At 40.2% G+C, this 27,209-nt stretch overlaps 2 protein-coding genes across 3 annotated transcripts in view; one reads left to right on the plus strand and one right to left on the minus strand.

Moving 5' to 3' along the window:
- cdh19 (cadherin 19, type 2) overlaps window positions 1-27,209 on the plus strand; it is an 81,915-nt gene that overhangs the window by 7,232 nt on the left and 47,474 nt on the right. For both annotated transcript variants that reach the window (XM_026924216.3, XM_053227910.1), the window contains exon 2: window positions 25,587-25,945. In XM_026924216.3, the coding sequence (XP_026780017.1) occupies window positions 25,742-25,945 (204 nt within the window). In that variant the 5' untranslated portion in view covers window positions 25,587-25,741. The remainder of the gene's footprint in view (window positions 1-25,586; window positions 25,946-27,209) is intronic.
- On the minus strand, window positions 771-25,574 carry LOC128317198 (uncharacterized). The gene is made up of 2 exons (XM_053227911.1): window positions 16,786-25,574; window positions 771-16,228 (listed from the first exon to the last, which is right to left on the minus strand). The coding sequence occupies exon 2, from the start codon at window positions 12,519-12,521 to the stop codon at window positions 11,406-11,408; it is 1,116 nt and encodes a 371-aa protein (XP_053083886.1). The 5' UTR covers window positions 12,522-16,228; window positions 16,786-25,574; the 3' UTR covers window positions 771-11,405.

The raw sequence follows: 27,209 nt of genomic DNA on the forward strand, positions 1-27,209 counted from the left end.
GAGGAAGTGGGAACAGAGTCAAATCTGTTAAAAAACAGATTCAACTCATTTGCCCAGAGCTGATCACCATTTACTGATCCTCTCCCACCACACTGACCATGCCCTGAGATGTTTTTCAGTCCTCTCCACACATCACAGACATTATTTTGCGTTAACCGCTCCTCCAGTTTCCTCCTGTAGCTGTCCTTACACCGTCTCATCCTGTATTTTAGTTCCTTCTGAACTCTCTTAAGCTCCTCTTTGTCCCCTGAAGCAAAAGCCCTTTTCTTCTCATTTAGCAGGTCTTTGAGCTCAGGGGTCACCCCCCGTACCCTTCTGGATGGTACAGTATTCTCCACACAGAAATTTATGTAATCTGTAATGCAGTGGGTGAGACCATCAATGTCCTCACCATGAGAGCTGCAGAGTGTCTCCCATTCTGTAGTATCGAAACAGTCTCTCAGTCTCACACTGGCCTCCTCAGACCAGATCTGCACAGACTTTTTCTGTGGTGGTTCTCTCTTCACCCTGGGTGTGTATTCAGGAAGCAGACGGACGAGGTTGTGATCCGAACGGCCCAGCGGGGGTAGGGGGAAGGAGCTGTATGCGCCCTTTACATTTGCATACAGCAGGTCTAGTGTTCTATTGTCTCTGGTGTGGCATTGAACGTATTGTGTGAATGTGGGAAGAGTGGAAGATAGACAGGCATGGTTGAAGTCACCAGAGATGAGAAGGAGAGACTGCAGGTGCCGGGTCTGTAACTGAGTTACAACACTGTGTAATAGCTCGCCCGCAGCAGTGGCATTGGCTGAAGGAGGTACGTACACATTTATTGCGATGACGTGTGAAAACTCCCTCGGAAGGTAATATGGCTGAATGCTGACAGCGAGTAACTCAATGTCCTTGGTGCAGCATTGTTCCTTAACACTGATGTGCGCTGGGTTGCACCACTTCTCGTTTAAAAACACCGCCAGGCCCCCTCCTTTCTTCTTACCACTCTCCGCAACTTTCCTGTCCGCCCGTACAATTTTAAAACCATCCAGAGTTACCAGTGTGTCTGATGTGAGATCATTCAGCCACGTTTCAGTAAAAAACATAAGACTGCACTCCCGGTATTCTCTCTGCAGCCGGGCTAGCGCCATTAGCTCATCCATCTTATTGGAGAGGGAGTGGACGTTTCCCGTGATAATAGATGGTAAACATGGTTTATACCTCCATTTCCTCTCCTTGCATCTCAGTCCTGCTCTGCAGCCTCTTCTCCTTCTCCGTATCTCTGAAGGAATATCCGGTTTCTGCCCGTAGAGAAGTCCGATGCAACTTAGAGCTAACAGCTGATCCTGGGTGTAAACAATGTAGCCGTGACTGAAGGGGTCTCCCGAGGCAATTCCAAATAGTCCAAAAAAGAATACAAGGCATACTGCAAAAGTAGCCAGCTTGGACCCCTTAGTTGTGTAATTGCATAGGGGTTTGATAAAGTGCATAAAAATACAAAAAACACACCAAGAAACATTATAAGAAACCAAAAAAAGCAGAAAGGAAAGCAGAGCTACTGTGACTGGCTGCCACACGTGCGGCGCCATCTTGGGGAAAAAAAAAAAAAAAACAGGGTTAACCATGAGCAATCATCACAAAACTTGAATGGTCTCACTCAAATTGGCCACTGGTGGGCACTATTCATGTTTTTGAATACAAAATCAAGCATATCTGTTGGAAAATAAGGTGTACAGTTAAATTTCATTTTCAGCTTGATTGTCTTGCGCAATCCATACAAAACTGACTTTTGGAAAATTTAGCTCCACCCGCTCGAATTTGTGACAATTTGTATTATATGTGAAGCCTATTTTTGCAAACTAGTCCAAAGATGTTTTTTTGTCCTAGGTTCCCAAAATTTGTGTCAGAGTCTAATATTAAAAAATTATAAAAAAAAAATTGCAAACAACAAGTGGAGTAGAACTTGAATTACTAAAACAGCTGTCAGTGACAACTGATACTATAGATCCACATTAAAATTGAAAGGCACCTTCAGGCCAGTGTTTTGAGGTGTGCAAAGTTTGCTGTTTAGCTATTTCTCAGTAACTGAAAGACTGAGCTGAATTTTGGTGCTCAAAATTGTTCTACTAATCTATAACTGGACTTTAATTTCTATTGGGTTACTTAAACATGACCGCCTTCAGCCAAATGGCTTTTGGCAACATTTTATGTCACTGATTCCAAATGTTAAAATGTGTAATAGTTAAGTGTGTAAAGGGACAAAAAAGTGTAGAAAAAAGTTTATAAGATGTAAGATGTAACTTTGATCCCTTGTAGGGGAAATTCAAGTTTTTGTTTTTTTTTTGTTTTGTTTTTAGATAGAAATATGAGATTTATTTATTTTTTTATTTTATTTTATTTGAGATTACATTATGTAAAGGTTAAAATGTTGAAACACGTTTAAAGATATTGGTTTAAAATGCTAAAATGCTCATGGTTGTTATGGTGTTGCTACTTGGTTGATATTAACAGTTGAGCATGCAATGGTTAAAAGGCTAAAAACTATGTTAAAACATTAAAACATTGCTAACCAAGTTTACTTGGTTGTTGCTAAGTGGTTGCTAGGTGGCTAGTATCATATTCTAGTTCATTGCTAGATGTGCTGCCAGATTATTCCTATGCTAACTATTTTGGTTGCTAGGGTGTTGCTTCATGGTTGCTATGTGCTAGGGTGTTGCTATGTGGCTGTTATGGGATATCAGGTAGTTGCTATGGTGTTTCTATAGGGTTTCAATATGATCAAAGTTGGTTGCAAGGTTGTAGCTAGTCAGTTGCTAAGGTAACTGGGCATGTTGATTCTCAGTTGATGTTTCTAAGTTTCTAGGAGGTTTCAATATGATCCCAGTTGGTTACAAGGTTGTAGTTAAACAATGATCCCAGGTGGTTGCTTTGTTTGTGTATCAGTATAACTCTAGTTGGTTGCAAGCTTGTAGCTAGTCAGTTGTTAAGGAAACTCAGCTGGTTGCTAGGTGGCTGTTACCGAATACCAGGTGGTTGCTATGGTGTTTCTAAAAGGTCTCTATATGATCCCAGTTGGTTGCAAGGTTGTAGCTAGTTGTTTGCTAAGGAAACTTAGCTGGTTGCTACGGTTATGCTAGGTGGCTTTCATTGGGTCCCAGTTGGTTGCTATGGTGTTTCTATGGGGTTTAAATATGATCAAAGTTGGTTGCAAGGTTGTAGCTAATCAGTTGCTAAGGAGCTGGTGGCTAATGTGTTGCCCGTTGGCTGTTGTGAGGTCACAGGTAGCTGCTTTGGTGGTGCAATATGATCCCAGTTGTTTGCAAGCTTGTAGCTAGTTGGTGGCTAAGGAAACTCAGCTGGTTGCTAGGGTGTTGCTAGGTGGCTGTTACAGTATCCCAGGTGGTTGCTATGGTGTTTCAATATGACCCCAGTTTCATTATGATCCCAGTTGGTTGCAAGGTTGTAGCTAGTCAGTTGCTAAGGAAACTCAGCTAGTTGCTTGGGTGTTGCTAGGCAGCTGTTATGGGGTCCCAGGTGCTTGCTATGATGTTTGTAAGAGATTTCAATATGGTCCCCGTCAGTTGCTAAGGAGACTCAGCTTTTTGGTAGAGTGTTTCTATGTGGCTGTTATGGGGTCCAAGGCAATTGTTGTGGTGTTTGTAGGAGGTTTCACGATGATACCAGTTCATTGTAGCTCATCAATTGCTAAGGAAACTCATCTGGTTGCGAGTGTGCTGTAAAGTAAATGTTATGGGATCTCAGGTGGTTTCCATGGTGTTTCTAGGAGGTTTCAATATGATCCCTGTTGGTTGCAAGGTTGTAGCTAGCCGGTTACTAAGGAAAGTCAGCTCGTTGCTAGGGTGTCAATTGATAGTTATCATGGTCCAGCTGGTTGCTAGGGTGTTGTTAAGTGGCAGTTATGGGGTTCCAGGTGGTTGCAATGTATCGTTGTGTTTCTAGGAGGTTTCAATATGATCCCTGTTGGTTGCAAGGTTGTAGCTAGCCGGTTACTAAGGAAAGTCAGCTCGTTGCTAGGGTGTCAATTGATAGTTATCATGGTCCAGCTGGTTGCTAGGGTGTTGTTAAGGGGCAGTTAAGTTGCAAGATCCAGTAACTTGGATAAGAGCACCCGACCTCTTCCCTATGGACAAATTACCCACTTCGGAGCGTTGCTATGCAGCAACCTTACTTCTGATATTTCCCAAAAGCAAAAGCTCCCCATTCCCGTATAGGCTCGAAACCTGGGCCAAATTTCGTGTCTCTACATCAAAAACTATGACCCATGAAATAAGGCACAATCTTTTGAACAGAATAATAATAATAACTTGAATTCTTTTATAATTATTATTATAAAAACTACATTTTCTTGAATAAAATTTCGAGTGGTGCTTGCCCGTGCAAAATTCAGCATGCCGGTCAGTAGGGGGAGCTACATGTGTGCATGTATTTGTTGAAGCATAACTAAAAAAGACATATTGGTAGCTGTGGTTAGTGGAACATTCAATTCAATTTTTTTTGTATAGCACTTTTAACAATGGACAATGGACATCGTCACAGCAGCTTTACAGAAATAAATACATTCAGGATATAAATTGTAAATGCATGAATTTACCCCTAATGAGCAAGCCAGAGGTGACGGTGTCAGAGAAAATCTCCCTGAGACGATATGAGGAAGAAACCTTGAGAGGAACCAGACTCAAAAGGGAACCCATCCTCATCTGGGTGACAACAGATTATAAATAAATCCCTTCTGTACCTGTGTACTACATGGACAAATAATGCAACCATGTAACCAGAAAGTTTTCGCATGAAATCTGTTTTGTTGAACCTATCCACTGTCTGATGGAGACCTGAGTGCAAAATTGCTCGCGGCAACCGCAGACCCAAAGCCACCACAGCACAACTGCCCATATGAACCGCAGTCTAAAGCCATCTCCATGGTCCCCAAGCAGCACCATCCCCAGCAATCCCAATGATCTTTAGGCCATCCATGTGGAGCCACCCCGAGCAGCAGCAAGTGATCTCCAACTGAGGAGAAACAGGCAGTTTTGGAGAAGCAAGTTCGGAGAGCAGAAGGGGTCAGGATCATCTCAGGAGTAGCATGTGTAGCTCGACAGACAGAGACAGAGAGAGCGAGAGAGAGAGAGAGATTGTAAGTATGCTTCTTGTCCCATAATGGTTAAGCAGGGCTTGAATTTCAGCGCGAGATTGCGGGGATTGCGCATAATTTAAACCATTCCCGCAAATTTAACTTTTATAATGCAAGAAATTCCCGCACAAATGTATTTGCTTCATCTCAGATCAAATTATGAAATACATCAACAGACGCGAAAAAAGAAATCACCGGTTCAAACAGTCTGTCTTTATTTTAGAATTTAATTCTGCAAACAGCGCTGCACCGGCCATCTCTGACTGTCGTTGAGCCCTGTAGCGCATCAGTGTGCTCTCCGTGGCCTGCGTTGCACTGAACTTACTCACAAGGCTGTGTGACGCGCTCTAATATTCTGAGTCATAATGAGCTGCTTGTGAAGATAGTGTCGGCTTCCAAATTATATTATTTTAATCCCGAAATTCAAACATTAAATGCTGTTTTGCTCTTTATAGTGTGTGAGCGGATAGAGCACGCCTGCCGACTCAACACAGCAGCAACGAAGCGCGAGTAAATCATCAGCTCCCTGTCTTAAAATGCACGTTTTATCGAAAGTTAACATGAATGAACATAAAACAGTATGTAAAAATAGTATCCTGCTTACTGACATTCATCATCTCTCACGTAACGACCCATGTCTCAACCGCGAGGAGATGCCAACAGCTTGGTATGCAATATATTTTTCCTTAACTGTTATTTAATTTATGTAGAAATAAACATAATTCACTAAAATGGTTTTTAATCTTAGAGAGCTTCTTTTTCTTAAAATAAAAAAATCTGACCCTCTGAATAGATTATTTCACAACGCTTAAATATTAGAAAAAAATAATTAGGCTATATCTTAGAAAGCTGAGACATTCCTTCTCCATTTGGGATTCACTGATTCTGAAAGGCATTAATATATAGTTTTAATACAGTTCTTAATGTCAATTTGGAGGAGAGCATGACAAATTTTGTTATTAAGCTTGTTATTTGAAAACCACCATACATTAAAATCTGTAGACATAAATAAATGAAGATTATTAATTTAGCCCGATGTGTCAAAATTTATTCTCTCCTCCATAATCTTTAAATCCCCACCATGTGACCCATGTAAGGGGGGAACCCATGTGACCCATGTAAGGGTCCCCCCCCCCCAGTTTAAAAAACTAAATTCAGGCCCTGGGACAATGGGACAATGTACTTTGCGGGGGCGACAGCATCCAAACATCCCAGTTCACCACAACACTCTATGCCTGTGAACCTTACAGATCTGCTCTTTTACCTAAGAAAAACCTATTCACAAAAGGCTTGACCAAACAAATATTTTTTCAGCCTAGACTTAAACACTGAGACTGTGTCTGAGTCCCAAGCACTAACTGGTAGGCTGTTCCATAACTGTGGGGCTTTGTAAGAGAAAGCACTACCCCTGCTGTAGGTTTCACTATTCGAGGTACCAACAAATAACCTGCACCTTTTGATGGAAGTAGGTGTGGCGGATCATAAAAGACCAAAGGTTCGGTCAGGTACTGAGGCGCGAGACCATTCAGTGCTTTATAGGTCAACAGTAGTATTTTATAATCAATGCAAAATTTGATAGGGAGCCAATGCACTGTCGATAAGATAGGAGTGATGTGGTCATATCTTCTGATTCTAGTAAGGACTCTCCCTGCTGCATTCTGGACTAACTGGGGCTTGTTTATGCACCTACTGGAACAGCCAGACAGTAAGGCATTACAATAATCCAACCTAGAGGTAACAAAAGCATAAACTAATTTTTCTGCCTTGTGTAGAGACATCATATTTCTTATGTTAGCAATATTTCTGAGATCAAAGAAGGCTATGCTAGTAATATTAACTACATGAGCTTCAAATGAAAGACTGGAGTAAATAATCACACCAAGGTCTTCTACTGCTGCACATGATGAAATAGAAAGGTCATCCAGAGTTACTATGTAGTCAGAAAGCTTACTTCTAGCTGCATGTGGTCCTAGTACAAGTACTTCTGTCTTGTCAGAATTAAGTGAAAGGAAGTTAATAAGCATATAGTGTCTAATGTCCTTTATACATTACTCAACATTATTAAGCTGGTGTCTGTCATCTGGCTTTGCTGAAACATACAACTGTGTGTCATACGCATAATAGTGAAAGGTAATACCATGTTTACAAATAATTTTACCCAGAGGTAGCATATTTTTTTCTTTGCGGAACACAAAACTTTACCTTAGAACACGTAGAGAAGTGACACCTACAAACTGATAATGATCAGTCAAATAAGACCTGAGCCAGGAGAGGGCCGTTCCCTTAACACCAAAAACATTTTCTAGTCTATAAAGGAGAATAGCATGATCAATGGTATCAAAAGCTGCACTAAGGTCAAGCAACATGAGCAAGTAGACACAACCCTGATCAGAGGCCAGTAGTAGGTCATTTACGACTTTAACCAGTGCTGTCTCTGTGCTATGATGAGGCCTAAATCCTAACTGATACACTTCATGAATGTTATTCCTATGTATGAATGAGCATAACTACTGCACCACAACCTTTTCTAGGATCTTGGAGATAAAAATGAGGTTCTACATTGGCCTATAATTGGGTAATTGACAGGGGCTGAGGTCAGGTTTTTTTAGGATTTGATAATTGCTAGCTTAAAAGATTTAGGTACATAGCCAGTGCTAAGGGAAGAACTGATTATTTTTAGAAGAGGTTCAATTGCTTATGGAATTATCTGGTTGAAGAAACATATAAGGTAAGGGATCTAGTATTCAAGTCGATGATTCTGATGAGGAAATTAGTGAAATTAGTTCAAATCAGTCTCTAGCAGGAGAGTAAAACATTCATGTTGATCTGATATTGTTATATTATCTACAGGGTTAGTTATGAAACTGTCTGGTTTTAAATTAATAGTCTGAATTTTCTGCCTGATATTTTCAATTTTTCAAAATATTTCATGAGGTCATCACTACTATATAATGATTGTGTGCATAATTCTGTTGTGGTCTTATTCCTAGTTAATTTTGCTACAGTATTAAATAAGAAATTAGGATTATTTTTGTTATCTCCAATTAGGGTGGAGAGATACAGTGATCTAGCAGCACTGCGAGCTTTTCGATAGCTCAGCAGGCTCTCCTTTCATGCTGTTTGAAATACTACCAAGTTAGTTTGACGCCATTTACATTCTAATTTTTCGAGTGGTCTGTTTTAAGATATGTGTGTGATCATCACACCAGGGTGCTAACTTTTTTTTCTCTAATTAATATTTCTTTTAAGTGTAGCTACCTTATCTAGCATGTAGCGGAACATTGACTCTAAGTATTCAGTTGCCTGATCAAGTTCTTTGGGATCAGACAGTGATCCAATCATGGTTGGTAACTCTGGGAGATTATTGATAAAACTCTGTGCAATAGCTGATGTAAATGCACGCTTGACACGGTAGCGTGGCAAGATGCATATATTATGATTAAGACATATTTTAAATGAGGTGAGATAATGACCTGAGATAGCTTCAGACTTCGGAAATGTGACTATATTTTCTATATTTAATCCGAATGTTAGTAATAGATTAAGAGTGTGACCACCATTATGAGTGGGTCCTATTACATTCTGAATAACCCCTACTGAATCTAGAATGGACACAACTGCTGTTCTCAGAGGGTCTTCTGGGTTATCAGAATGAATAATAAAATTTCCAACAATTAATACTTTGTCTAAAGAAACAACCAGGCTAGAGATGAAATCCGCAAATTCACAAAGGAATTTAGAATATGGCCCTGAGGGTCTGTAAATAATAATTAGTGGAATCAACTGGGTAGACTTATTTTTTGTGGCTATGGATGTTATCTTAGTATAAAGAACTTCAAACACGTTGAATTTATGACTAGGTTTTTGTGTGACGCCTAGATTATTATTATAAATAATTGCGACACCTCCTCTTCTGCCAGTTAGACGGGGCTGATGTATATAACTGTTTCCAGGAGAACTAGCTTCATTTAATGCTACATACTCATTTGGTTTAATTTGTCTGTTAAACACAGTACATTAAATTCCTAATCAGTAAGAGTTTCATTAGCAATAAGCGCTTTGGACATAAGAGATCTAATATTTAACAGTCCTTTAAAAGTATGATCTAATTTTATGTTAGTTAAGTTACTAAAACAAACTTTCTTAGTATTTCCACATTTTTGTATAGCTCGGGGAACAGACACAGTCTCAATATTTTGGAACCTACGTGACGACTCAGTTAATACATTAGCTAGCTTGTCTGCTCCCCTGGCCATGGCTCTGGATTGTCACCAATTAACTAGGCCTGTTCTAAGACTATGTGCTATGCTGCAAGAAATGACAGCAGCACTTTCCCGAGTGGTATAGTTACTGTACCGCCCTAACAGGCCAGCCTTGCCCTCAAAACTACTCCAATTATCTATAAAGCCCACATTGTTTTCAGAGCACCACCTGGACATCCAGCAGTTCAGAGACCATAATCTGCTGTAAACTACATTGCCACGCCTCACTGGGATTGGGCCAGAGCATATTAATGCATCGGACATCGTTTCGCTAATTTACACCTCTACAATGTTAATCTTAGTCATCTCTGATGAAGGCATACATCATTAGCTCCTACATGAAAAACTATCTTTGAAAACCTGTGCTTGTCTGGCAGCCTGGCTCCAGACTAACTAGTGCTGCTGGTGCCCCTAAAGGCCTAGCTAATTTCACGTGCCTGAAGATAGAGTCTCCTATAACCAGAGCTCTTTCAGGTTTCTCAGCGGGTGCTTCGTGAAGTGAAGTGACTTGTGGCCAAGTATGGTGACCCATACTCAGAATTTGTGCTCTGCATTTAACCTATCCAAGTGCACACACAGTAGTGAACACACACCCAGAGCAGTGGGCAGCCTTTTTTGCTGCGGCACCCGGGGAGCAGTTGGGGGTGCCTTGCTCAAGGGTCTCACCTCAGTCGTGGTATTGAGGGTGGAAGAGGGTGGAAGAGAGCACTGGTCATTCACTCCCCCCACCTACAATCCCTGCCGGACCTGAGACTCGAACCCACGACCTTCAGGTTCACCTTTAGGTTGCAAGTCTGACTCACTATCCATTAGGCCACGACTGCCCCCAAAAATGAGCCGAGCCGAGCCGAGCCGAGCCGAGCCGAGCCATATTATTACCCCTAACAAATGCACCACTGGGATTCAAACCCAGGATCTCCTGTTTACTAGGCAGGCACTTTAAACAACTAAACCACAGCACCACTGAGGAGAGCAAACCTGTTAGACATGTGAAATGGAGAGGAGTAGTGCTCCCGTGAGTGAGCCTTAGTGTTAGTTTTGGCTTTGTGATTATGCCGCCGAGTCGTCACCCATTCGCCCCGCTGTGAGGGCTCTAATGCCGGAGTTGGGGGATTGTTCCGCCTAAGGCAGGGGTCTGCAACCTTTACTGTCAAAAGAGCCCCCTCTCCCCCTAAATAAAATTCATCTGGAGCCATAAAACATATTTGACCCTTAAAATGAAGATACAATAGTCAAAGTCAACTTTATTGTCAATTCTGCTATATGTACAGGACACACAGAGGACTGAAATTTCGGTTCCCCCAGACCCATGGTGTGAGAAACCAACATAACAAGACAAGTAATAAAAAAAGTAAAATAAAATAAAATAAAATATGTACACTATAGACATTCATGGCACATGTGAGTGTGAAGATATTTACATTTTAGTGCAAACAAGAGAGAGCAGCATTTGTGGAAGTGGACCTGGTTACATACTTGGCCACAAGTCACTTCACTTCACTTCACTTACATTGTAGTGCAACAGTGGCTTGTGCATTTGTGTGATTTGGGGGGGGTGTGTGTGTGCAGTTACACAACAGAGAGAGCAGCAGTAGTAAAAGTGGCCTGTGCATTTGTGTGATTTGAGGTGGGTGTGTGTGTGTGTGTGTGTGTGTGTGTGTGTGTGTGTGTGTGTGCGCAGTTACAGTTCGGTGACTCTTAAGGCAGAGGGCAGGGAGGGGAGAGAGTTCAGCTTCCTGACAGCCTGGTGGCTGAAGCTGTTCTTCAGTCCTGTGGTTCGGGCCTGGAGGCTGCGAAATCTCCTCCCCGATGGCAGAAGACTAAAGAGGCCTTGTAAGGGGTGGGTGTGGTCCCCTGCTATGCTGAGTGCTTTCCGGGTTAACTGGGTGTTGTAAATGTCTGTGAGGGAAGGTAATGTGGCACTGATGATTTTTCCTGCTGCTTTCATTATACGTTGCAGTGTCTTCTGGTTTTGAGCAGTGCTGTTCCCAAACCACACAGTGATGCAGCTGGTCAGGATACTTTCAATGGTGCCACGGTAGAATGAGTACATGATGGTTGTCGGGACTCTGGCGCTTCTCAGTTTGCGGAGGAAATAGAGGCGTTGTTGTGCTTTCTTGGCCAGAGATGCAGTGTTGGTGGTCCAGGAGAGGTCCTCTGTTATGTGCACACCCAGAAACTTGGTGCATGCTCTCCACAGCAGCACTGTTGATGATCAGAGGAGGGTGCTGGGTGTGTGCTCTCAGAAAGTCGACAACAATCTCCTTTGTCTTCTCTATGTTTAGAGAGAGATTGTTGTTCGTGCACCATATGGCCAGTTGTTGCACCTCATTCCTGTAGTTTGTCTCATCATTGTTGCTGATGAGTCCTACTACTGTTGTATCGTCCCCAAACTTTATGAAGAGGTTGGTGCTATACATTGGTGTGCAGTCGTGGGTTAGCAGGGTGAAGCGCTGGGGGCTGAGAACACATCCTTGTGGTGCCCCTGTGTTCAGTGTAATGGTGCTGGATGTGTTGTTGCCAACCCGAACTGCCTGTGGTCTTCCGGTGAGAAAGTCCAGCAGCCAATTGCACATGGAGGTGTTGATGCCAAGCTGGTCCAGTTTCTGTATTAACTGCTGTGGGATGATGGTGTTAAATGCAGAACTGAAATCCAGAAACAGCATTCTCACATAAGCGTCTTTTGTTTCCAAGTGAGAGAGAGCTGAGTGGAGAGCAGTGGAGATTGCATCATCGGTGGACCGGTTGGCCTGATATGCGAACTGGAAGGGGTCAAGAGAGGGGGGGATGATGGCTTTGATGTGTTGCATGACTATCCACTCAAAGCACTTCATGACAATGGGGGTCAGAGCAATAGGATGGTAGTCATTAAAGCTGGATGGGGGTGGCTTCTTAGGGACTGGTATAATTGTGGTAGTTTTGAAGCATGTGGGGACAACAGCCTGGCTCAGGGAGATGTTGAAGATGTCTGTGAAGACATCTTTGAGCTCTTCTGCACAGTCCTTCAGCACCCGACCCGGTATGTTGTGTGGACCAGCTGCTTTCCAGGCGTTGATCTTAGAGAAGGATCTCTTCACGCTGGCTGGAGAAATACACAGAACCTGGTCGTCAAGAGAAGGTGGAGTCTTTTGTGCAGGCATGGTGTTGTGTGCTTCAAAACGTGCAAAGAAATTATTGAGCTCATTTAGCAGAGATTCCCTTGGATTCCGTGCCACAGGCTCTGCTGTCTTTAAAGTTGTGGGTTATCCTCCTGGCATATTGTCTTTTGGCCTTTTTGATGCCACGGGACAGGTTGGCCCTAGCTGTTCTCAGGTCATCATCATCGCCGGCCCTAAAGGCAGCATTTCGTGCCTTCAGCAGGTTATGGACCTCTCCTGTCAGCCATGGCTTCTGATTTGCACGGGTGGTGAGGGTCCTGGTTACAGTTACATCATCAATGCATTTGGTGATGTAGGCAGTGACTGTCTCAGTATATTCCTGAATGTCAGTGTGCTGGTTGTAGGTGGCTGCCTGTTTAAACAGGTCCCAGTCTGTGGTGGCAAAACAGTCTTGAAGTGATGAGGAGGCACCTTCTGGCCATACACAAACCTGTCTTTGAGCAGGTTTGGTGACTTTCACCCTTGGTCTGTATGCTGGCATTAGCATAACAGTAGTGTGGTCAGAAAGGCTTTGTATGCTCCTCTGTGGGTTGTGTAAACCACGTCTAAAATATTGTTTCCCCGTGTTGGAAAATCAATGTGCTGATATAATTTTTGGTAGCACTGATCTAGGGTCTGCGTGGTTAAAATCTCCGGCCAGGATGAGAAATCCATCAGGGTGTGTTGTCTGTTGCTCACTGATGGCATGGTACAGTGCGCTGAGTGCCTCATTCCTATCGTTGTTGTTAGGGCTGAGTGGAATGTAAACAGCGACCAGCAAAATCACTGAACTCCCTCGGAATGTAAAAAGGTCGGTACTTGACGATTATAAACTCCACAAGGGAGAGCAGTGTCTGCAGACTACCACGGTATCACGACACCAAGCATCATTGATGTAAACACAGACCCCGCCACTGCGGGTCTTACCGCTCTCGACCGCTCGGTCTGCTCGGTAGCATGTTAGCTGATCCAGCTGAATGGCGGAGTCAGGAATATTGTCGTTGAGCCATGTTTCCATAAATATAAGGACACAACAGTCTTTGACAGTTCGTTGAGCAGTTCTCAGTAGCTGTATGTGGTCCATTTTATTGTTGAGAGAGCGTACGTTGGTGAGCAGGATGGTTAGAATAGCCGGCTTGTGTGGGCTAGCCGCTATCCTAGCTCAGATGCCTCCGCGCTTTCCCCTCTTCTGCTTCCTCTCATGCCGCCTGCTGCGTCTCCTCAGCGGAGGCAGTGCAGAAGTCGAGGTCGGTGATGTAGTAGGCTGGCGGAGTAATCCCAAGCTCCGAAGCTCTTCAGCGTGTGTGGAGTTTAACTCGCAAATAAAAGTTCTGTTTATCTCTAACAGAAACGACCGATCGTAAATGTGCCTAGAGACAGACAAACGCGACGAACACTTACTGAAACACAATGACTTACACGAAGGTAAACACGTAAACACCATATTTTCGGGACTGAGAATACAAGCTTATAAAGTTTTATATATAGTTATAATTTATATACAAAAAACTACCTATGCTGCATTTATGAAATCATAGAACTACAATCAAAACTGATGACATTTTATTGTTATTTTTACTCATTATAACAAAGAAAATCACAGAACTTTTATGTTTGAAGAAAATTAGTAAAATAAGGTGCAGCCCACTTTTGAATAAATAAATCATGGAACTATGCAGGCTAAACAAACAGTTTTTGCAAGAAGTCCAGTTGGTTAAAATCTATCCACTGTCCACTGATGGAGTCCTGAGTACGAAGGTGTTCGTGGCAACCGCAGCCCCAAAGCCACTACAGCAATCGCAGTCCCAAGCCATTACAGTACAGCTCCCCATATGTGATCCCCAAGCCATCTCCACAGCCCCCAGGTGGGACTATCCCCAGCAACCAAATGGTTCTTCAGACCGTCCATATGGGGCTGCCCCCAGCAGCAGTGAGCGAACTCACCCGATGAGAACTCCAACCAGAAGTAGGGCATCAGGATGGATCAAGTAGCGAGGAGGAGCAGAAGGGGCATCAGGATGGTTCAGGCAGCGAGGAGGAGCAGAAGGGGTAAGGATCACTGGCATCTCAGAAGTAGCATGTGTAGCTCGACAGAGAGTGAGGGAGAGAGAGAGATGGAGAGAGAGAGGGAGAGTAAGGTAAGCTTAGGTAAGCTTTTGTCCTCTAATGGTTAAGGACAATGTACTTTGCATGCAGAGTGCAAGCAGGGACTCCGGCAGGACTAGCTATGACATCATAACTAAAAGGGAGAGCCAGAAGCTAACATAGACATGAGGGCACCCTGGGACATAAGGCAGCCAGCCATTCCACCGTCGACAAACCTGAGTGAACGCTTGAGAGAGGGGGGGGCGACAGCATCCAAACATCCCAGTTCACCACAACACTCTATGCCTGTGAACCCTCCAGACCTGCCCCTGTACCTAAGAAAACTATTCACTAAAGGCTTAATATGTTTTCAGCCTAGACTTAAACACTGAGACTGTCTGAGCCCCGAACACTAAGTGGAAGGCTGTTCCATAAATGTGGGGCTTTGTAAGAGAACGCTCTACCCCCAGCTGTAGCACGCACTATTCGAGGTACCAACAAAAGAGCCTGCATCTTTTGATCTGAGTAGGCGTGGCGGATCATAAAAGACCAAAAGTTCACTCAGGTACTGTGGCGCGAGACCATTTAATGCTTTATAGGTCAATAGTAGTATTTTATAATCAATACGAAATTTGATTGGGAGCCAATGCAGTGTGGGTAAGATAGGGTTGATGTGGTCATATCTTCTGATTCTAGTAAGGATTCTTGCTGCTGCATTCTGGACTAACTGGAGCTTATTTATGCATCTACTGGAGCATCCAAACAGTAAGGCATTACAATAATCCAACCTAGAGGTATCAAAAGCATGAACAAATTTTTCTGCATCATGTAGTGACAATACATTTCTTATGTTAGCAATATTTCTGAGATGAAAGAAAGCTATCCTAGTGATATTATCTACATGAGCTTCAAAAGAAAGACTAGCGTCGATAATCACACCAAGGTCTTTTACTGCTGCACATGATGAAACAGAAAGGCCATCCAGAGTTATTATGTAATCAGAAAGCTTACTTCTAGCTGCATGTGGTCCTAGTACAAGTACTTCTGTCTTTTCAGAATTAAGTAAGAGAAAGTTAATAAGCATCCAGTTTCTAATGTCTTTTACACATTCCTCAACTTTATTAAGCTGGTGTCTGTCATCTGGCTTTGCTGAAACATACAACTGTGTGTGAAAGCTAATACCATGTTTACGGATAATTTTGCCCAGAGGTAGCATATATATAGAGAAAAGAGCAATGGGCCTAAAACAGAACCTTGTGGAACACCAAACTTTACCTTAGTATGAGAAGAGAAGTCACCATTTACATTTACAAACTGATAACGATCAGTCAAATAAGACCTGACCCCGGAAAGGGCCATTCCCTTAATTCCTACTACATTTTCCAGTCTATCGAGGAGAATACCATGATCAATCAGGGTCAAAAATATTTTTTTTGCAAAATAATAGCCTGTTGGGGGATAGTGTTCTCACCTGTTTAATGTGATTTCTGTCTCTGAACATCACTGCAGAGCTTCTCTATATCGGGGCTGTAAGATGTGACTTTCATCTTCACACAGGACTTTAGGCTGTCGTCAGTGAGACGGGAGCAGTACTTAGATTTTCTGTAGTTCATGTTTGAGAAAACCTGCTCACACAAGTATGTTAATCCAAAGATGGGCAAGACTCCAAATGCATACTTCTTCATGTTCATATAAGTGTCGGGAATGGCACTCCATGTTTCAAACACAAGTTTGTTCGGTTTGGGGAGGTTTTCAGTATCGCTCCAATATCAATTTCTCACCACATATCAAGCACACATGTAAGCCAGCATCATTGGCTGTGAAAGCAAATAAATCTGTCCATGCAGAATTAAATTCGCTATTTTCCTCCAAGATTTTGCTCTTTCTGGATTTATCCATTATTAGCTTACCGAGGGCGGGTGTTGAAAACTCTTTATTCACCTGCAGAGAAAGGCGGCGCGCAGTTGACGTCACGTGATCAATGACGCATATTGTATTTGACGAAATATTAAAACTTTTTTTCAACTTGAGCTCCAAACAGAAAGATTGCCCACTGCGCATAGAAAACAACATAAGAATATTTTATGCGCAGGGAGCTACAGCGGAGGTGCGAAAGAGCCGCATAACATCCTGCACTCAACAAACTGAACAAGCTGAATGCTTGACTTATTGTTTAACGTACCTTTGTCGAAGATTTGTTGATATTACTTTACACGATCCGGCATGGATGGCCTCCGTTCGCAAAAAACAAACAAAAAAAAAAACGCGTTCTTCGAAAAAATGAAAACACGTCAGAAAGGAAAGTGAAAAATACAACAGATCAAAACGATAGCGCAAAATTACTGATGAAAAAGAAAGAAACAGTATAGTTTAAATACTGACGCAGGCAAGAAACTCCCGGCAAACGAGTCCAACATGTGCACGTGACAGGCATGCAAAGTCACCATAACACTCTTAACGCAATTCTCCCCAGTTGGCCAAGCGTTTTGATGTATGTCTATGTACCACTAGCTTTTTTTTTTTTTTTTTCTTTTAATGCCAAGGTACCAAAGATAAAAGTACAGAAAATATCAACATTACATACAAAGAAGTGTCATTACATGCAAAGCACCATTTGTAGACGTATGTAACAATAAGTAAATAATACAAAATGAAAACTTTAACAAAATAAGTTAAAAAGTTGAAATAAATTAACTGTTTTAAGAGCTTTAAGATTCGTGGAAGATGAAATAGTTTGGATATACTGTTGAACCTCTTTCTTAAAATCAATAAATAAAGGATTTTGATGAGTGAATTTACTGTGGTGAATATGAAATTTTGAAAGAAGTAATAATAGGTTAATAATAAAATATTCGTTAATTTTAAAGAAGCCAAACAGTACATCCTTGAAAAGCAAAGAGAAACCCTGGAGCACACTGCGATCGATAACATTAGAGAATTCAGTCCAAAATAGCTGTGTGTGAGGACAATCCCAGAAGATATGCATATCACTTTCATTAGGGTCACCACAAAAAGAACAGCTTGTATCTATGTCTGATTTAAACCTTTTCAAAAACACATTAGTTGGGTAAAATCTGTGTAACAATTTGAATGAGATTTCTCTAACCTTGTTAGTTATTATGTATTTCGAAGACAGAGTCCATACTTTTTTCCAATCAATATGATCAACAACATTCATCCAATGAAACACCACATATGGAGTTGTTACAAGCTCCTTTTGAAAAAGCGATCTAATCTTATAGTTACGTGATGAAGGATGTGACAAAAAGCACAGTTTTCCTACTGGGATTTCCAATGGGTCTAAAGAAATAGGTAAAGTGCTGGATGATCTAACAGAATCCCTTAAAAGCATGACAGCTCCTTTAGGAATAGCATCCATGACAAAGGAGAATTCTTTGGGAGTTACTGGAAAACCAAATTTACATAAGAATTCTTCATAACTTAAAATAAGACCTTCTGAGTTAAATAACTGGGAAACAAATCAAAATGACTTTCTCAAACCAATTACTAAAAAACAAAGATTTTCTCTTATATACAATGTCTTGATTGTTCCAGATGAAATACCGGTGAGGAGAGAAATTGTGCTTAAAGATTAATGACCATGCAAGTAATGCCTGTTTATGAAATTTAGATAAATTGTAAGGGATTCTAGCAATATTATAATTACAAATCAATAGGAAAGGGAGACCACCTAATTTGGAAAAGAAGTAATTGGGGATAAAATTCCAGATTGAGTTTGGTTTACACAAAAACTGCCTAATCCAATTAAATTTGAAAGTGTTGCTGAAAGATGAGAAATCAAGGAAATTCAACCCACCATACTCGTATGTGTTCATTAATACAGACTTCTTAATGTAATGGGTTTTATTTTTCCAAACAAAATAAAATAGGATTTTATCAACTGATTTACAAATTTTGTTGTCCACATATAGAGAGAGTGCAGTATACGTAAGGAAATGCCCTCCGCCTTAGCAAGCAGTACTCTGCCTCTCAAGGTGAAGTCTCTCTGCAACCATGTGTTAAATCTTCTTTGGGCTTTTATTATAACGGGATCAAAGTTCAAGGCTTTTATTATAATGGGGTCAAAGTTCAATCTTCTATCTTGATTTTTAGTAATCACAATGCCTAAATATGTAATTTCAGATTTAACTGGAATATTATAAATAGTGGGTGCTGTACAATCTTTAATAGACATTAATTCACATTTACCTATATTTAGATTAAGACCTGAAGCTTTAGAGAAATGCTTTATATAATTAATTGCTATAGGGATTCGGGAAGCATCTCTTAAAAATAAGGTGGTGTCATCTGCTAATTGACTAATAAATATTTCTTGATCCACTACATGAATACCCTGAATACTGCTTTCACATACAAAAGTTGACAGCAGCTGCAAACAAAGAAGAAATAAATAGGGAGAAATAGGACACCCTTGTCTCACTCCTCTGGATAACCTAAACCTTGGTGAAGTACCATTCTTTAATTTAATTGAAGCACTTCCATTATTGTAAAGAGTTTTAATTACTCTGCAAAACATATCCCCAAAACCAAATTTTTCTAATGAATTAATAATAATTTGGTGCTCCAAAGAATCGAAAGCCTTATAGAAATCTAAGAAAAGAATGAAGCGGTCCTCCTGAATCAAGTCTGAATAATCTAATAAAACAAGAATCAACCTTATATTGTTAACAATGTGTCTTTTGTTCAAAAAGCCAGATTGTGTCTCATCTATTACAGAACCCAGTACAGATTTTAGTCTTTTAGCAAATATAATAGCTAAAATTTTATAATCACTGTTAAGCAGAGAAACTGGATGCCAATTGTCAATTAAAAGTAAATCTTTTTTAGGTTTTGGAATTAAAGTAATTAAACCTTGAGTGAGAGTCGGGGGGACAGCATTATTCTGTATGCCTTCTTCAAAAACCAAAAAAGGAGACAATTCTTTAGAGAACTGTTTATAAAACTCTGCGGTAAGCCTGTACGTTCCGGGAGATTTATTGTTTTTAAGTTTTAGAATTGAGTTACTAACTTCAGATAAAGTAATTTCACTATCACAGAGATATCTGTCATCTCTTGAAACAGTCTTACAATTTTTAACAGACTCCAGAAAAGTACGGGCTGCCTCTTCAGAATAATTTTTTTATACAGATTACTGTAAAATTTAGCACAGAAATGTGCAATTCCTTGAGGATTATTAGTGATTGTCCTCTCAATATTAAGAGTTTCAATTAGTGAAGTACTTCTTCTAATCTGAAAAAATATGCTGTGTTACATTCTCTCTCCTGCATCCATTTTTGTCTAGATCTAATGTAAGCACCCTGTGCCCTATAAATGTACATCTCATCTAATTTAGACTGCAGGTCAGCATACTCAAGCTTATCAGATTCAGAAAACAGCTCTGGGGGTTTAGAAGAAAGTATTGCAATTTTAGACACCACCTTATTTTCTTCAAGTTTAGCTAAATTACTACTGAATGTTCTAAAATATTTACAAATTTCAAACTTTGACAGCTCCATCTGGTAACAAAATGAGTCTAACGCTAAAGCTCTTCTCCAGTACAGCTCAATCAGTAATGTAATATTCTTCTTAACATCTTCAAACAGGATAAGGGAATTGTTCAATTTACAATAAGAAGGAGATGAGCTGAAATCAAGGGATGCAGAAAGACAAATCTCGAGAGGGACAGCACTGTGATCTGTAAGAGGTGTAGCATGAATGCTGACTGATTTACAACTATTTGCTAGGTTTTGGGAAATGAGCCAGTAATCTATTCGAGACTGCTTAGAACGGTCCTTGCTGCTCCACGTATAGAGTCTCTGTCGTGGATATATTTCTCTCCATATATCAACAACACAAAAACGTAACATGAAATTATTCATAATTGGACTTATAGAAGCACCTCTAGGGGGAATCTATCCAAATCACTATTTAAAACCATATTGAAATCCCCACCTAAAATAAGAACAGCTTTGGGGTATTTATTTAACCAGTACTGTATACTGTCACTGATCACATCCATTAAAGTGGTATTTTCTTTAGAAGAATTGTACCCATACACATTTAATAAAACTGAGATGGTCTGACCAAGTGAAACAACTACCAAGAGAAAATGACCCTTGGGATCACTGACAACGTGTAGAATCTCACCAGCAAACTTATTTTTTAAAGTGGCGACACCTGATGATCGCTCTGTGCCGTGCGACATCCATACATCACTGCCCCACTGAGACCTCCAAAATTTAACATCATCCTGCGTGGAATGGGTTTCTTGAAAAAAAGCAAAAGTCTGATCCATGGCTTTTAACAAACAAAAAGAGGGCTTTGTGCTTCACACTGTTTCTTAAACCCTTGGCATTGAGAGAAATGAAAGACATTCGACATTGATATCGACATTGATAAACAAACAGCAATGAACAACTGTTAACACGAATTAAAACAAAGGCAAAAAGTCAAAATTGACTGATAGATGAGGAAAAAACTGAGATGAACAGAGCTTAACTGACCCGTTTAAATGACCAAATTAAAGGTCCAGCTGTAATACGGTGATGGCTCAAATGCCATACTGACAGGTAACAGTCACCATCTTAGAAAAGAGTACACGATCCTCATGATGGAACTCACAAAGTAATCTCCACACCTTCAATAAACGCACGTGCTCAGATGTTTTCTGGCAGCCCTTGCCTCTCTCACTCTCGGCCACAAGTTCTTCCTTCCTCTGCGAAGCGTAAGTTGTTGTCTTGGAGAAACTGGGACTTCTTGGCAGCTTTCCATAAGGCATCGCAGATAACTCGTGAGATAAACTGCATGATAATAGCGTGGGATTTTGTGCTGTCACCTCTCCTCCCTAGACGATGCACAGTGTCAACGATGTCAGGGTACTTGTTCTTGGCCTTGGGATAAGTCACACTGCAGATTCGAATGACCTCGGATCTGATATCTTCCTTGAAAGTCTCAAGCACTCCAAACAATCTCAAATTCCACCTGCGAGAGTATCTCTCCAGATCAGAAATGCGTGTTTCCCAGGTGCCCATGAGACACCTTGATCTTTAAGCCTGGAATCTACATCTTTCACATTCTTCTTTAGATCTTGTACTTTGGCATACACAAAGTATATTGTTTTCTTCAGCCCTTCTATCTTCAGAGCATTGGCGCTAATCATTCCTTCAAGTGCATCAGACCGAGTATTGATCAACGAGGAGCATGTGGAAATGATGGCAGAGTCAGCCTGCTCAGTTGGACTTGAAGATTTACCTTTTTTGTAAGCAGGTGGCTTGCTAGGAGTGACAGGGAGTGAAGTCGGGCAGAGCTCGTTTATAGCAGGAGAAGCATAATCGTGAACATCCACACTAGTGTCCACAATGTCTGATCGCTCTTTGTGTTTGTCAGATGGCATGTTTACGCTCTTAAATGAATGTACTGATATCTGAACCAGCAAATGTAATGAAATAATACGTTAATACAGCTAGCCTTTCTAAAACCGTAAAGTTTGGTCAGGAGCTCTGAAAACTTCGTCTTAACAAGGCACCATCTTGGACCTCTCTCTATGTACCACTAGTTTTGTGATTATACTCAGTTTAATGACGTACACGTGACGTCATTAGAATACCCACAATGCAATTCTCTTCATTGAGCCATTTAGATGTATCACATGTCCGTGTTGTGGTAGTTTCGTGAATCCACTTATTTTGGGGGTTAACGTGCAAGTGATGTGCACGTGACATAAATGCAAATTCTCCTCTGTCATCCAAGCTTTTTGATATGTAATATGTCTATTTTGCGGTAGTTTTGTGATTACACTCAGTTTAATGAGTGCTGTGCACGTGACGCAACTGTGATATCTTAGACTACCAATAATGCAATTCTCCTCAATGGGCCAAGATACATGATATATCAGGATCTTAAGGCCCTGTGTGTGTGTAAATTGGAATTTTTGACAGTTGGAGTTTGAATTCATGATCATTCCATCAATATAAGTCTATGGGATTTTTTTTTTGCCTGATTTTTTTTTGTCCACTGTTTGAATATTGTAAGACTGATCGCTTATAAAATTCATAGTACACCTCTCCTCAATATTCTGGTTGATTTGAGCCCTCACAATCAGCACAAAGGGTGTCAGACAAGTTACACTCCAAAATTTTGTCCATAATAATAATAATAATAATAATAACTAGAATGCACATTTTCTGGAAAAAAAAAGAGTGGTGCTTGCCTGTGCAAAATTCGACATCGATATGCAGCTGCACTTGCCAGTCAGTAGGGAAAATACATTTGTGTACCCGGTCGTTGAAGCATAACTAATTTGACCTCTATCGGTAGCTGTAATGATTGTATTTTACGTGAGTTTTTACTATAACAGGTTTTATGACAGTCCATTTGCATGCATGTAATGTCAGTAGAATACACATAACACAAATTTCTCCAGAAGGAAAAACCATGCATTAAGAGCCGGGGGGAGAAAACTTTTGAACAGAATGGAGATGTGTACATTTTTTTTATTTTGCCTAAATATCATATTTTTTCATTTAGTACTGCCCTTCAGAGACTACAGAAGATAGTTAGATGTTTCCCAGAAGACAAAATAAGTTAAATTTACCCTGATCTTCAAATTCAAAAAGTTTTCACCCCCCAGCTCTTAATGCATGGTTTGTCCTTCTGGAGCATCAGTGAGCATTTGAACCTTCAGTAATAGTTCCATATGAGTCCCTCAATTGTCCTCAGTGTGAAAAGATGGATCTCAAAATCATACAGTCATTGTTGGAAAGGGTTCAAATACACAAAATGCTGGAAAACCAAAGAATCTGTGGGACCTGAAGGCTTTTTCTGAAGAACAGCAGGCAGTTTAACTGTTCAGGACAAACAAGGGACTCATGAACAACTATCACTAAACAAAAAAGCACAGCTGTGGATCATTCAGGTAACAACACAGTATTAAGAATCAAGTGGATGTAAACTTTTGAACGGGGTCATTTTTATAAATTCAGCTATTATTTTCTCTTGTGGACTATATGTAAACATCTTTTATGTGAAATATCTTATTCAGGTAAGCACTAAATAAACAATAACATGCATTTTGTATGATCCCTCTTATTTTGGTAAAATAATTAACATTTTGCAGATTCTGAAAGGGGGATGTAAACTTTTGACCTCAACTGTACATATGACATCATTAAAATACACATAACGCAATTCTCCTCAGTCAGCCAAGTGTGTTGATATGTCACCTGTCTATGTTGTGGTAGTTTTCTGATTCCACTTATTTTGGGGATAACGTACATGTGACGTCACTAAAATACCCATAGCTCAATTCTCTTCAGTCAGCCAAGTGTTTTGATATGTCACATGTCTATGTTATGATAGTTCTGTGATTCCACTTATTTGTGGGGGGGATAACATGCGTGTAAAAGTTTATAATATGTAAAGGGTGAAATGTTAAAAACTTTGGAACATATTTAAAGGTAATAGTTTTTATGCTAAAATGCTGATATGGTGTTGGTTGCTAGGGTGTTGCTACTTTGTTGTTATGAACAGTTAAGCATATAAATTTTAAAAGGCTAATGTCTATGTTAAAGTGTTAACATATAAGTACATTGCTAGCCTATTCAAGTTGGTTGCTAGGATGTTGATAGGTGGTTGTCATGGGGTCCCAGGTGGTTGCTATAGTGTTTCTGTGAGGTTTCATTATGATCCACTGCAACCTTACTTCCGATATTTCCCAAGAGCACAAGCTGCCCATTCCAAATCATGAGCAGATAATTTCTTTCTCTACACCTTGGTCTTTCCATCACTTTGGGAGAGGTTAATCTTGGTTCCAGAACTTTTGTACCTCATCTCTGTATTTCTTTGCAAATTCCAATCTGGCCTTCCAAATCTTACTGCTGATGAGTGGTTGGTATCTTGTGGTATGACCTTTATACTTCTCTCACAATGTTTCTGTCATCAACTGCTGTTGTTTTCCTTGGCCAACCTGTTCAGTGTCTGCTTGTTATTACCCCAGTGGTTTATTTGTTTTTCCAGGACATTCCAAATTCTTGTACTAGCTATGCCCAATGCTTGTGCAATGGATCTGATCAATTTCCCCTCTTTTCTCAGGTTCAAAATGGCTTGCTTTTCTCGCACAGACAGATCTCTGGTCTTCAAGTTGATTTATCTTTTTTTTTTTTTTTTGTGCAGTCTTCACAGGCAAAACCCAGGGCACAAACCAAGAGCTATTCATTCATTCTATTCAGAGCTATTAATTGTTTAAACAATCAATCTATCAGGGCACACCTGGGCAACAAGAAACACTTGTCAGTCACATGTTCCAATAGTTTTGATCACTTGAAAAATGGGTGGGTTAAAAAAAAGGTGTCATGTTCTAAGTTGTTTAACACATCCAGATGTAAATATCAGGAAATGAAAGTTGAAATTCTGATCTATCATATCATATACATCTTTTGACACGTACATTCCCCTTCAAAAAGTATTGGAACGGCAAGGTCAATTCTATTGTTTTTGCTGAAGACATTTCGGTTTCAGATCAAAAGAGGAATAAGAAAATAGGTCAGAATTTCATCTTTCATTTCCTGATTTTTTTAATTAAAATAAAATTGTTCACAGACTTGCCTTATAATTTTTTCCTGGAAGCATTGAAATAAACCATACGATACTCTCAAAGATCACTAGCTTTACATTGCTTCCTTCACCTCTCTCCTAATTCAGATAAGTCTCTTCACCAACTCCTAGTTATTACACTGGATTGATATTGCCACATTCCCACAGATAAGCGGTGTTTTCTCAGAATGCTGTATATTGTATTTTAATAACAATAACAACAACAACAACAATAACAACAACAACAACAATAATAATAATAATAATAATAATAATAATTATTATTATTATTATTATTATTATTATTATTTTCAGCCACCTTCACCATGTGATCATTGCAATTTGGAAATCTATTCTGTAACAATCAATTTATTCATTGTCTTCAAACCACAGGATCCCATGGCACATTCCACATCTCAATACTCTACTCTCTCACAGAGGTCCCATGACAAATGATGTCATTATTCTAAAGGAGTACTAACAGACCCCAGATTTCTGACCACATCGTCTGGAAAAAGAGAGAAGAAGTAACAGGAAGTAACCAAACAATGAGTGGCTGTTGTGTTTTTCCTGTGATCATCATGATCGCCTTCATGTCTGGTTCTGTGGAGAGTGAGCTAAGACTGTCCAGACAAGGACTGAGTGACAACAAACTCACAGAAGGCCTCCATGGATTCAGAGTCAAACGTGGCTGGATTTGGAACCAACTGTCAGTTGAGGAAGAAGATCCAACTCCAAAAATAATCGGTCAGGTAAAACCAAAAAAATCTTGGGAAGAGTGTTTTGTCAGAAAATTGATTGTTGTCTACAAAATTTTTCAATAATATCCTGCATTATGAATTTACAGCAAGCATCATGATATGGTGATGCATTCAATTTCTGCCTTATATGTTTCAGCAAATTTCTGGATAAACTGGACAGTTTTTCCTTAACTTTCAAGTGTTTTGATGCTAAGCTGGACATAGTCTTACAAGTGATTAAGAGTAGCTCGTCTGCTGTTCAACAAATATTAATCCTCATAAAGTCCTGATTCACAGCTCCATAAATTTTTAATTTAATTTTTTATTCCCTTGAAAAACTAATTACCTCTTTTGAGTGACCAACAATTTAAAAATGTTTCTATTTGAAGGATATATGCTGGTGATCCACTGATTTGCTTGCCTTTCTAGATTGGACAGATTGGACAGATTGGACTAGTTTTAAAATCAAATAGATTTCAGTGTGTCAGTGTGTCTGACACATAAATAACAGTGCGTCTGACACATAAATAACAATAAATAACAGTATGGACAAACGTTTGTGGACACATGACCATCACACCCATATGTGAACCTTTGTCTGGAACACTAATGTTTAGGATGTCTCAGTATTCTGTAGCATTACAATTGCTCTTCACTGGAATTAAGGGGCCTAAATATGTCCCAGCATGACAATGCCTCTGTAGACAAAGCGAGGTCCATGAAGACAAGGTATGACAGGGTTGGTGTGGAAGGAGTAGAGTGGCCTGCACAGAGCCCTGACCTCAACCCCACTCAAAACCTTTGGGATGGAAGGCCGACTGCACCCCAGGTCTCCTTGCCCAAAATCAGTGCCTGACCTCACTGATGTATTGTGGCTGAATGGGAAAATGCCCACATTTACTTTCCAAAATCTAGTGGAAAGCCTTTCTAGAAGAGTGGAGCTTATTATAATATATTATAGTGCATATTGCATTATTGTATTATAGTGCAAATTGCGATATACAATAACTTCACCAAGATATATTTATCTTTACTAAGGCTTATCTTTACTAAGAACATACTTGTCCTCAGTTTCCTAACTCTCTTGTCTTGTGTCTTGTCTCGTTTCAAATTTTTTGTAGGTCTACACTGGGTCATTAGGCATTTGGAGCCAATTATTACATCAAAAGTCAATCAACACTGGACATGTTTCTGAAACTTTTTTAGACATGCATCACACACAGTAGATACATGTCCATTTTAACCAGTGTTTCAATCCACAGCAGCTCCATGAGTC

The sequence above is a fragment of the Pangasianodon hypophthalmus genome, chromosome 22 (genome assembly GCF_027358585.1).
Source record: "Pangasianodon hypophthalmus isolate fPanHyp1 chromosome 22, fPanHyp1.pri, whole genome shotgun sequence".
Taxonomy (NCBI): Eukaryota; Metazoa; Chordata; class Actinopteri; order Siluriformes; family Pangasiidae; genus Pangasianodon; species Pangasianodon hypophthalmus.

Coding starts and splice junctions, on each gene's coding strand:
- LOC128317198 (XM_053227911.1), bottom strand. CDS start 12,521: ATGCCTGCACAAAAGACTCCACCTTCTCTTGACGACCAGGTTCTGTGT.